The 13,309-nt window shown below is 35.3% G+C and overlaps 1 protein-coding gene across 1 annotated transcript in view; it reads right to left on the bottom strand.

The window, feature by feature from the left end:
- Window positions 1-13,309, bottom strand: part of LOC142984224 (ribosomal protein S6 kinase alpha-5-like) — a 109,190-nt gene that overhangs the window by 7,241 nt on the left and 88,640 nt on the right. The window contains exons 7-13 of the mRNA XM_076131673.1: window positions 7,515-7,687; window positions 5,495-5,576; window positions 4,395-4,557; window positions 3,767-3,879; window positions 2,562-2,681; window positions 1,486-1,590; window positions 414-578 (exon numbers count right to left, since the gene is read on the bottom strand). Of these exons, the coding sequence (XP_075987788.1) occupies window positions 414-578; window positions 1,486-1,590; window positions 2,562-2,681; window positions 3,767-3,879; window positions 4,395-4,557; window positions 5,495-5,576; window positions 7,515-7,687 (921 nt within the window). The remainder of the gene's footprint in view (window positions 1-413; window positions 579-1,485; window positions 1,591-2,561; window positions 2,682-3,766; window positions 3,880-4,394; window positions 4,558-5,494; window positions 5,577-7,514; window positions 7,688-13,309) is intronic.

The following is a 13,309-nucleotide window of genomic DNA, read 5'->3' as shown; positions in this document are numbered from 1 at the left end:
CACAGCTGCGCCAGCAGGCGGCGCGCCACGCGCTCGTCCAGCGCCGCGCCCAGCGCCGCCGCCAGCTCCGTCACTCAGTACGTGAACGTGAACACTCACCTCGGGCTTGAGGTCCCGGTGCACGACGCGCCGCTGGTGCATGTGGCGCAGCGCCACGCACAGCTGCGCCAGCAGGCGGCGCGCCACGCGCTCGTCCAGCGCCGCGCCCAGCGCCGCCGCCAGCTCCGTCACTCAGTACGTGAACGTGAACACTCACCTCGGGCTTGAGGTCCCGGTGCACGACGCGCCGCTGGTGCATGTGGCGCAGCGCCACGCACAGCTGCGCCAGCAGGCGGCGCGCCACGCGCTCGTCCAGCGCCGCGCCCAGCGCCGCCGCCAGCTCCGTCACTCAGTACGTGAACGTGAACACTCACCTCGGGCTTGAGGTCCCGGTGCACGACGCGCCGCTGGTGCATGTGGCGCAGCGCCACGCACAGCTGCGCCAGCAGGCGGCGCGCCACGCGCTCGTCCAGCGCCGCGCCCAGCGCCGCCGACAGCTCGCCGCCCGCCGCCAGCTCCGTCACGATGTACGTGAAGGCCTGAACAACAAATATTATAGTAAGTATAGGTCAACTGCCAAAGTTGTCCAAGCCGCCCGAAACCACTAAATTATTGCCGAAATGTAATCAAACACAATCATAAATAACAAATTCTGGTTATAAATAATGCCCGATACAAACTTTTACGACTGAAAATCGCGATACAAGATGAGAAGTCAAAGCCTCTACAATAAGCCATCGTAAATTCAAAAAAATCTAATTAAAATGATAATTTTCGGCGGAAAACGTGACAAAACATACCAAAATTAACTCTCCACCATATTACGTGACTAATTTTTTGCATAAATCGAAGAATTAATTAATTTTGTAATTTTTTACACGACTAAAATTGTACACGGTCCAGGAAAACGCGTGTTTTTTATTTATCGAATTTGAATTTCAAACATCCTTATTTACCATTGACAACCCTTAACTATCCCCTATTTATGATTATATACGGATTTGACGTACATAAATTATTTTTGTAAAAATAAGTTCTCAAGAAAATGTTTAGGAGAGTTTCGCTTTTTTTGGCACGAAGTGTATAGTGTATGTACGCCCTATAAGTACATTACGCTTGGCCGGATATAAAATTATATTCAGTCGTAGCAATTTTTTTCACGTGTTACGTTTTCAAACAATACAGTTTAATAATATTAATTATAGATAAAATACATTTAAGACTTTAAACACATAAATAGTTCCAAATCACACAAAATTTAGACACCACTTAAAACTCCTTACCCACTTACTACATTAAATATTAATATGACAAGCAGTTTAATAAGCCTTGCTACGACATTGAATTACTTTATTTCCACGTAAAAATGCCAATATACAGTGAAACTTTAAAAACCATTGACACGAAGAAGAAGTATTAAAATAAGTCGATGTATACAGTACTTACGGAATCATGGAAAACTTCGTGCAGTGTGATGATGTAAGGACACCCTTGACACGCCTTCAGTAGTTCTATCTCTTGCTTTATGTCTTTCTTCTGAGTTGATATTATCTGTGGACAAAAATATTTTCATTGTACTTATTCTTTGAATTTGTTCATTTAAAGTTATGCATCAAAAATAATAACAAATATTATAAATTAAAGACTTAAGGACCATTTACAAATCTATACTAATCTATAAATAAAATAAATTTAACCCATTACTGTCCCACTGCTGGGCAAGGGTCTCCTCCCGTAATGAGGGAGGGGTCAGGCCTTGAGTCCACCACGCTGGCCAAGTGCGGGTTGGGGACTTTGCATGCCCTCAATAAATGTATTAAACAAATTTTAGGCATGCAAGGTTTCCTCACGATGTTTTCCTTCACCGTTGGAGCATGTGATAATTATTTCTAATACACACATAACTTCGAAAAGTCATTGGTGTGCTGCCTCGGGTTCGAACCTGCGACCACTTGAGTAGGAGGTGTCAACTTATACCACTCGGCTATGACTGCTCTATACTTAATATTATAAAGCTGAAGAGTTTGTTTGTTTGTTTGATTGTTTGTTTGTTTGTTTGTTTGAACGCGCTAATCTCAGGAACTACTGGTCCGATTTGAAAAATTCTTTCAGTGTTAGATAGTCCATTTATCGAGGGAGGCTATAGGCTATATTTCATCACGCTACGACCAATAGGAGCGAAGTAACAACGAAAAATGTTACAAAAACGGAAAATTTTTAACCCATTCTCTCTTATGTGACGCAAGCGAAGTTGCGCGGGTCGGCTAGTAGACTATAATTACTTTATGAGAAGCATATATTATACGAAATGTTTATTCTAGTACTAGATTATATTATACTTATTTTTCACGTAATAAATAGATCAAGAACTACATATGTTGGACACCAATCTTCTCTTAGAATAAGAGAAACGTAAGGGTTTTAATACACTAAGGTCAGCATCTGATATATGGCTAGAAGGACTTACTTTGCAAGCCAAGTGTGTGTGAGTGTTTTACAGTTAAAGGTTAATGAATACGTACCTTAACAGCGTATTCCTTGCCAGTCTGCCGGTGTATACACTTCCTGCAGACGGAGTAGGATCCATCGCCGAGCAGCGGGGTGCTCAGCTCCACTGAATACTTTTGGAAGAATGGAGAGTCCTGTAACAATATATTTTACATTATTATATTTGCTATACATGAAATCCAAAGTACAAAAGTTGATGAAAGAGATTTGTTTAATGTACTAAGCGTCGTGACATACAAGAAATGTGTTATATTCAGAATATTTAGGGACTTTATTCTATACATATTCTATCATATATATTCTATTACAAATATGACAACATCAATAGCACATTGCCCGACCTAGGAATGGAACCCAAGACTTGACGAGAATGACCAGTAATCGCATGCACTATCGCCGAAACCACAAAGGCAGTCTTCAAAATAGAAAGATTTGAAAATTTTAATAAGCTTTTTAGCGTAAAATATTACAGTTCTTAACACTATATTTTCTAATACCTACGAGTCCTTATTACGAAAATATTAACACAATTTCTAATGACTTCTTTTCATACAAAAATCCCCTGTACTGATAAAGTTGTGTTTATCAAACGATGTTATCAATTTCAAGTTGTAACATGTTCAAATCGTTGTTATAATTAGTTGATACAAAGAAACATAATGTAGCTTATCGGTAATTAAAATTTGGTTTAGTTAATCAATCGGAAATTAAATATTTGACCCCGAATATTAAGACATATACAAAATTCCTGCAAAAAAATTAATGAGAAAGGTTAATTTATGAATTATTGCAATTTCAGGAACTTTCCTAGAATTCAATTTAATTTGCTTGATGTTTCGGCGCAGGTTGGTCTGGCAGTAAAGCAAGCCGACCCTAAATCAACAATAAATCGGGCAAACCGATAGTTGTTCTAAACTTTTAAACTAATTTTTATGAAATTATGCTAAGAAATTTTGAGATAGAGCACTTTGTTGTCCCAGTTGTCCCGTTGCGGGATAAGTGATATTTTCTTTTTCGTTTTAAAAGACAACTCCCGCATTAAGATTTGCTCTTGTGTCGAGGGGACTTTTACAAACATACAAACAACTGACACAAACTAAAACAAGATCCGAAAATTATTTGGGGATCGCACAAATCATTGATCCGTCGAACTTTCGACCTTAACACAAACACTGTTTTATAGTCATACATAGATATAATTTTGTAAGTAGTGTGTTACCTTAGCGACCCATCCTTTAAGTTTGTCGTGCCTCTGTCCGGTGGCCTGCATCCATATCTGATCTGATATCACGTTCTCAGAGAACAGGATGCTTGGCGCCACGTACGAGTAGCCTGTAAACATACGCGCTATTAAAAATTAGTAACTAGCTAACTTTAGCTAGGTTATAACGTTGAATAGACTGTGTAAGGCTTGCTTTGCATATATTCGGTTTGGCATTAATCGGCCTAGCCGGGCGGCACAACCGAATATGTGTAGATGAACCCGATCGGCACAAGCCGAACAAATAATGAGTCGAGTCGGTTTTGTTGTCCGATAGATATTGCCGAACCGAATGTATGTAGCAAAGCCTTAAGTGGTTGTAACATCAGGGTTTTAGTGAAACATTTGTTCTAAATTTATGAACTCAATTTTTTTTTATAATACACTCAAAGCTGTGGGAATGAGCGTGTTATCTAAGCACCTTTTACATTAGTTATATTCACATTTGTAACACGAAGTTGAATTATCAGATCAATGAACGATGATTTCAAAGTGTAATACATCCAATATGGTAATACACTCCAAAACAAGCAGGACATATACATCAAATTTGCCCTTAAAACAGTGTGTAAATATAGGAACTAACCAAGGAAGAGTTTGTCGTGGTGTTTGGGCGCCTGTGCGGGCGAGTCGGTGGGCGGCATGCGCGTGAACTCGTCCGCGAAGTTGCACGTGTCCGCCGCGTGCGACAACACCGGCACGAACGGAGCGGGGATCTCGCGACGCGCTACTGCCTCCCAGTCTAAGTTCTGTAAGAAGAATTACAATGTTAATTGAAGAAAATATCTTTATTTATTTAGTAGCCTAAGAGTTCTTTAACACAGTTCTTGTTGTTTGTCGTTTGGTTAGTGGTAAACCTAGTGTCAAAGTTGTTCAAGCCGCCCAAGAGCACTTTGACATGGCTTAACGACTGTTATCTTAATGGACAACAGCCAGGACCGACTTTAACGTGCCCTCTGAAGCACGGAGATGCCCAGTTCTTGAAGGAATGCAAAGTTCCCAACTCAAACTCGGGCAATGTGTCATCCCTCATTCCGGTAGGAGAACTTTACCCAGCCAGGGAGACAGTAAGGCTGCCTGTCCACCGAAGCGGAGCAAGGCTGCGGTGCGGAGAAACGGAGAAATATTAACCAATCGGAGAGAACCACTCACGAGGAGAGGAGATTTTGTGCACTCTTATTGGTTAGTATTCATCCGTTTCTCCGCACCGCAGCTTCGCTCCGCTTCGGTGGACAGGCAGCCTTATGGCTGGTATTTATTTTATTAGCCGGACTCCATCTATTGCATTATGATGGTTAAGGCAAATATATTATACTAGCTTACTAAGAAATGTGGCTTAAGAAAAGAAAAGTCAACCTGCCTGCCTGGCAATTTAAGGTTGACATTTTAAGTTATAAACCACAATTTAACTAATCCGTTCAGTAAAAATGCATGTTTATAAACTTAGTTTTAGTTTAGTTATGTTTTAAAATAATTTTCATTATATTTAAGGTGTCAAGAACAGTAAGAAAAATATTTTTTTTTGCATTATAATTAACACCATTTGGTACTTTATTACACTGTTTTCCAGTTCAATGGTATTACAATTATCAAGACGTTACCTTCAATTATAATTAAAATAAAAATGCTCAAACAATAATCAATTTGTTCTAGATTAGTAAACTAACCTCGGAACATATATCTAACCTGGAAAAACGGGTGTCTTTTCAGTTCGTCAGCATCGCCCTCGCCGCCTCCGAGCCGACGACGCGGGTCTTTCACCAATAATCTGTGGAAATAACACATATTTTATTACTAAATGATTACAGAACATAACATTATACCTTACTATTTATGTTAACTGCACGTTTGGCGCAGTGGTTAAAGCGGTCACCTCGCCGCAATAACCAAAGCGCCGCGTGTGGTGGGTTCGAATCTCACCCGGGACAAATCTTTGTGTGATGAGCACGAGTATTTGTTCTGAGCCTGGATGTTAATGTATCTATATAAGTATGTATTAAGAAGTATATAAGTATGTTTATCAGTTATTTGGTTACCATAGTACAAGCTCTGCTTAGTTTGGAATCAAATGACCATGTGTGAGTTGTCCAATGATATTTAATATTTGTTTATTATTATAATTTTGAACTGATTTTTTCTATCTATAGCAATAACCTAGTCAATTAATGCTATGTGTTACTCGTGCCCAAATATTCCCGTTTTAATGACAACGCATCTTGCTCTTGCATGTTTAAAAATATAAAGTAAGGCTCATAGCATGTGAGTCTGCCTACTTCTACTGGGAAAAAGCGTGATTTTATCTAAGTATGATGAAATTTCACAATAATTCATAAAATTTATGTAATTTGAATGTTCTGGGAAATGATTTGGAGAAGTTTATCGATGTATTAGATTATCGTTGAATGTTATTGACTAGTACAAAAAGAAACTTATACATTTTGTTCACCATTTGTAAATGCATACAAATATACAATTGTTTACAGATTCCACGAAAAAATCTTTCAATACAATTATGAATACCAAGTAATTATTATTAGCACCAAACTTCATTGTTTGGTTTGATAAGAGAGCCCAAACAATGTTTTCCTGTTATAAAATCTATTATTATATTTGAACGTATGAGATCATTACAAATAAACAACGTGTTTTAACACAGTTGGTTTTTTAGATATTGATATAGAATATTTTGTTTAATGTGATACAGATAATTCGATAAATTATTTTCAAAAATGGATGGGGCTATAACATTTTTATATTGTGTAAACGACTTACCCCCGGTTTTTGAGTACATTTAGCGGTAGTTTATCTATTCAACAGCGTTTAAACTCATATAAAAAAACGTTATAGAATAGATAAACTACCGTTAAATGTACACAGAAACTGGGGGTTTTAAAATACTTTATCAGTTCTTTCGTTCAGCGATTTCTCCGCCAACTGCAGACCGATTTTCAAAATAGTTTCTTTTTTATTCGAAAGATACTCCAGAGGTGATTCCAAATACTTATTACTCATCGTAATTTTTTGGATCACTTGAAAGTAATTAAAATAAGAAGTTAATTGATTAAAAAATAATTTATCAATATTTGGATTAACTTTAGCCATTGGTAAGGAGTTTCAAATGAAAAGTAGCAGAAATCGTTTGTCGTTAACGCAAGTCAAAGTTGTCGAGTCTTCGATAACTTTGACACAAACTTGTACACTAACTGTGCGAAAGACAGACAGATTGAGTGGAACTTAGTAGCGAGTTTCATTTATTTCTTATTAACCTTATGAATCTATTAATATTGAGATGAAGCCATGATTTTATTAGGGAATCTTTTGGACGAATAACGAACTACCAGGCATAAGAATGAGGATTAAAGATGATTGCATTTGTTATAGATATGGGATAAAGAACTGCAAATTTAGAAAGGACTCATGCTTCAGCTCTTGGACTTTAGTGGGCTAAGACTAAACTTCAATCATCCTAAAGGAAGACCCTTGCTTAGTAGTAAAACAATAGATTTTTTGGTCCAATCAGATAAAGTGGTCACTATGCCTGTACTATGATATGCTAGATGATATTTTTTAACAAAAATACAGGTTTTGGGTGTCTTAGTTCTGACCGATTTAGCTCCTGTCTTTATAAAAGACTCATTGACACAAGAATTATCATTTCTAGTGCAAAAAATATTCATTTTCTAAAAGTAAAACATCTAATACTCACTTCCTAATAAAGTCCTGTACTTCTGGACTGACGTCCGGCGGCACGGGGTAGCTGCACCTGACGATGCGCTTGGTGATCTCCTGCTGCGTGTTCTTCTCCCCCTCCACCGTGAAGGGGGAGGCGCCGGTCAGCAGCTCGTACGTCAATACACCTACTGACCACCAGTCTACGGCCTGAGGACAAAGAAATATGGGAATTAGTTAGTTTTACATGAAAGTATGATGGATTCTGTATGGTTATGATAATATGCAATAGTTCAGAGTATATTGCTGTCTTTTTGTACACATCTTTTAATGTAATTTGTAAGGTAGGTATAGATTATTAAAATTATAGCTGTTGTAATAGAGAACTTAGCTCCTTCGACTACTAAATAAATAAACTATAAAAACTAGTTCGTTTCAAAAATCCTTTTTTGCGCCTTTTGAAGTACGGAGTCACTTGGTTCAGGAGTAATTTTTATCAGATTGATTGTCGAACGTCTGAGTCGAAGAAAATTGCTTTTTGTTTTAAAAAATTCAGACAAATAAAATATTTGTGATAAACATTTTCTAACAGTGCCTTCAAAATTAGCCCAGAAATTAAAAACACAAAGTCAATTAACTAAACTGTATACAATGTAAAGTTAAATATAGTATGTTTGTGTCGATACTGAAACGCGACGAGACCTCGGCGAGGCCGTGACTTTGTTAAATACATGTAATCAGATAATATGCTCTGACAATTCAGGGTCTCTGTTGAGACAATTTTTATTATATTTTAAGTATATTGTTGGTACTGGATGTCTTGTTTAATTTGTACGACGTTAAAACCTTTAACTTGTTAAAATATTTTTAGCAGAAAATTGCATTTGACTTTTGGTAACTTAAAGGTTGACTTTAAAGTTGCAATTGAATCTATAGATTATACTTTTAACGGAAATAGGTTTTTTGTTTAGAGTCTAAAATATAAAACAGAACATGGAAGTATGTTTTTTACTTTAATGCTCTTAAATCAATTGAGGATAGAGCCCTAGTAAAACGATCAATTTCGGGCTCCTTAATAAAAATAAAGACTATTTTTATTAATTGGTAAAGGTAGACATTAAAAACATTATTTGGAGATAATTTATTACAATTTAATAATATCCAAATTTCAATAATAAAGCTTACTGATACCAAAATTTACTTCCTAAAGTATGAATAATAGACCTTTTTTTTACAATTAATTTTCCACAAAGAAGCCCTATCGTACAGCTAAGCTATCAGTGTGATCGATAACCTGACCTTGAAACATAATGAGAGACATCGCGCCATTTACTCTGGATAATCACATCTTATTGATAATCCTCTGTTAACCTTTTGATAGCATTTCATTGAGTATGTGGTAATTAAATGTAAAGATATAGACTTATCGACGCCAGTAGGAGCTCACGTTTCCCTTATATTTCATTATAAAGATTTTCTTTTATAATTACGATCTTTGATTGATATAAGAACTAGAACATTTATATTATGTTACACATAAAAATAAGGAGAAAGATACAAAATAGACAGAATTTACTAACTAATTAGTACGTTTTTGTGCAACAAAGGGCTACAGGACAGTCGAGGTTGTTCTAAACACAAAGCTGATTTTCAGCTACACCATAAAAATATTTTACTGAATTCATTTAATTACATTCTTCTTGAATAGATTAAGTAAACAGTTTGTTTGCCGTATAAAGTGAATTGGAATTGTGAAGCTAACATAATCACATCAATACTAGTCATTATTAATTAAATACACGAACGATAGTCAATGTTATATTCTTAAAAAGTCTGATAGGTATAATTGAAACACGTGCTGCATCAAAATAAAATTCCGCGGCGCACGTTCCTTGATTATCTAACAAGCGACATAACATGAAATGATGTATGCATATGAATGTAAATACATAAGTTTATCAGAGCCACAAAGCAACGGTCACGTTCCAACAAAAAAAAACTAAAATAGATAGATACACGTGAAAAATCGTTTAGAGAAATATTTTCCCAAGACAAATGTCTTTTTTCCACGTTACGGCGGAGTTAGCCGAACTGTTCCGATGTCAGCCGAGTGTAGCCGATCGTGCGGCCGCACCGGCTTCCGCGGGCAAAACCTTGGCGACCGATATTAGCACCGGCATACGACAATATTGTAAACAACTTTTAAACTACGAGTTGTAAATCATGTACGTTTTATTATTTAAATATTAATTTCAACCTTAAGGTTAATTAATATTGTCTTAAACATAGTTAATTTATATTACTTTTGTACAATTAGTTTTGTACAAACAATCTGAAAAACAAACCAAACCTGAGGGCCAATTTTGTCGATTTTTGTAGCTTAACCGATTCACCGAGATGAGATAGATTTTTCTGAGATCAAATGACGTTATGACCGTTTTTCATTACGAGAATTCGTCTTTATATTATATACCTGAATTATAATAATAAATTGATGAGAAAAGAACAGTATTCTTGGCCAAGACTTTTAGGCCAAGAATATAACATTATTCTCAAGTTAAAAAAGACCCTGTTTATAAAAGAACAGGTTAAAAATTCTCTATATTGTAAATCCTATTGTAATTTCCTTTACCCCTTTTATATCTCACGACCTTATTCACGATGTCCTCAAGATAAGACCGTGTGGTTATATTTAGCAACGTAAATATACCTTTATTATTAGATTTATTTTCATATTAACTGTATAGTGTAGGACTTGTGAAATACAAATTAGTGGTTTGTCTCTTTTGTTTGTTTAATATTTCGTGGTGTTTGGTTGTTTGTGATAATTGCTTGGAAATAACTGTACTTTTTGGTTTAAGGCGTGATTTATTAGCGATTTGTATCTATGATGATGTCTAAACAATGCCTAATACTTTAGAATTATATTTTTACGGCAGTTTAAGGGCAATTGAAACTTTTTCCTATTCTTATTTGATACTACACAGGGCTTAACAAGCATAATTTACCTTGGGTTGATTGATGTTTCGGCCCAAAAGTCTTTCCTACTATGTACTCAGAAGAACATCAAACTTAATATTCTTCTCATACTATTAGATAATTAAAAACATATGTTTAAAAAGAAAAAACGCTGTAACTAACCTAACACTAAAGTAGAAGTAGCCTACTGACCTATACCAATATAACAAAGATCTTTACCCAATATTATGATACTACATCATATCAGAACTTATATTATACTTTCAACAGTAGGTAGTAACCCAATGACCTATACCAACACAACAAAAAACCTTTATAAATATATGATACAACATCATTCAGTATCAGTACATAGTTAAATATTTATTTTCAATAGTTCCTACTTGCCTAGGTAACACACCTATCTAAGCCTAGATATCGTACCGGAAGCAATCAAACGCCATATGATATGATAACATAATATTATCATAAGCTCCACATAGTTAATTATCTATTATGTATGCAGTACATGACCTTGAACATCTTCCTGGGTTATATTACTTCGGAAAGGGTGTTTCAGGGTACAGTTTTGATTGTCTAAACTTTAGTCTGGATTTGTGTCCTAATGATTGTTACGTCGACTAAGAGGCAGTTTCACAGCTTATGAATAAGTGTCAGATAACCTATTTGCTAGATAAAATAACAATAAATCTATGAAAGCAATTGTCAAAACGCACTTTTTCAAACACTATTCAGATGTGGTGAAATTGGACTCGTGTCTATCACAATATGATATAAAACAAGGTCCTTCTCTGCGTCTGGCTGAATGTCTGGTTTGATAATAATTATATTATTGAATGGGTAGAAAGAATTAAAGCGCTTTAATGAAAGAAGAGTAGAGTCCTAAAACTACTCAGTATTTAATGTAGAAAATGTTTGGAACTTTAAAATTAATAGTACAAATACGACTCACAAGACAGTTACCAATTCAGCATTCTATTTTTCTTTATCATTTCATAGTTGCATATGACGAAATTTCTGTAGTTTTTCGTGCACTGTTCATTGAATCGTGTAAATAAAGCTGAAAGGTCGTTTATATCATGAAATAACAAAAGTATGTAGACTAATAATACATTTTAATAAACCATCACCTTCAGACGGAGACGAATATGACACTTCAAAACTCACGCGTCTTGTCGTAAATTAGAAAATACGACGTTCGACTAACGCCATCTGTTGTCAAGATATGATGATTGTTTCAGATCATATTTTTTGTATGATGATCAATTTTTACTATAAAGCTTAAGTTAAGAGGGATCCTTTCCACTTTTAGTGAAGATTTAAGTGATGGCTAATAGATTTGACTAGTAAGAGAGTAGTAGAATAGGAAGTAATAGTAAGAGAGGAACTATGAGAAGTAAGATAACTGTATTGATAAAAAATAACATTTAATTCTGTTCTGTGTTTATTTGAGAGACTATATTGTTCAAAATTATGTAGACTCTGATTAGTGAAACTGAACCGATACAATAATCGAGTTTGATGTCAGTTCTTTTACCTAAACGAGCTCTTTACAAACTCGTACTGTTATATCTTTAGAAAATACATTATTAAAAAAAAATTAGGCCGATTTCCTTTTCCATTATAAAAAGTGACTATGCCTATTACTCTTGTCTCACACATACATAAGTTTACCTAGAGTTTGTTCGCAAATCTTCAGACAATTTTACACCGCTTCACTATCAATTTCTTTACAGAAATATATAAGAAATAAGTAAGAGCAGCCGTGGGTGGTGGTCGCTTCTAAATGTCTTCTTTGTAGGGTAGTTCTATATTTAGATTTTAAATAGACTCACGTTCTAAGTGCTCATGTACCGAGCAAACTCTACCTTGAGGATTACTTGCGAAGTATTGAGTAGGTAGTATCTCTTTTACTCTTGGGACAGATTCATTATGACTCTAATACTATCCTTCTACTGGAAAAGTCTTCTCTAAACATTATATTCGTTATATTTAGAGTGGGTACTGTCCCACTGTTGGTAAAGTCTTTTCTAAACATTATTACAAGCCTTACTTGTCATTTACTTGTTAAAAAATCATGAAAATTACAGCTTGATAAATTTACCTCCGATTACCCTATACCTGTATAAGTACCGGTTAGGTTATCAGACGAAATGTGGACAGTTGTTTTCATATTGTTACTTTATCTATTGGATACGCTATCTAACAATTATACATAAGCTGTGGTTTAAGGATGGTTACTTTTAATCATATCTTGCTCTCAAGAGCTAAGCAGAAACTACACAAAGTCACTGACTTAAATTATTTTTATAATATTTCTTTTACATAATCCAAATTCATATATAACGAATTACCTTTCATCAGTTTAAACTCGTCTGTTATTAATTTCGTCTACATTTTATAAATTAATTACTGACGACAGTTTGTAAATGCAACAGCTTATGTATTTTAATTATACACTTACACAACACGTGGTGATAATTGGTCATGCAGTTTGCTTTTTTTAATTATAATTATTTGCAAAATATACGCACAAACTATAGCCAAAAATCTTTTTTAAGTTGATATTATTTTATCTTATTTTTTTTACTGTTTCCTCCAGTACAGACAGAGAAAACTATGTAATCTACTTCGAGAAGCAAGGGAAGTAAATAGAGATCTTATTTAATAGTATTCTGCAGTCTCTATCTTCGGGATTAAGACGTTATATTATGTATTTCGTAAGCCTTTATACATAAGGAGGTAAGACGCAAACTGTAGGTAATTGTAGCCGAAAATATTTTGAATAAACTTGGTCAAAATAAAATGAAATTTCTAACACATTTGCCGTTTCATTGTTATTTGTTTAGTACA

Source organism: Anticarsia gemmatalis, chromosome 26 (genome assembly GCF_050436995.1).
Source record: "Anticarsia gemmatalis isolate Benzon Research Colony breed Stoneville strain chromosome 26, ilAntGemm2 primary, whole genome shotgun sequence".
NCBI lineage: Eukaryota > Metazoa > Arthropoda > Insecta > Lepidoptera > Erebidae > Anticarsia > Anticarsia gemmatalis.
Note: the sequence above shows the minus strand (reverse complement) of the source record. Positions and strands in the feature narration are given on the sequence as shown.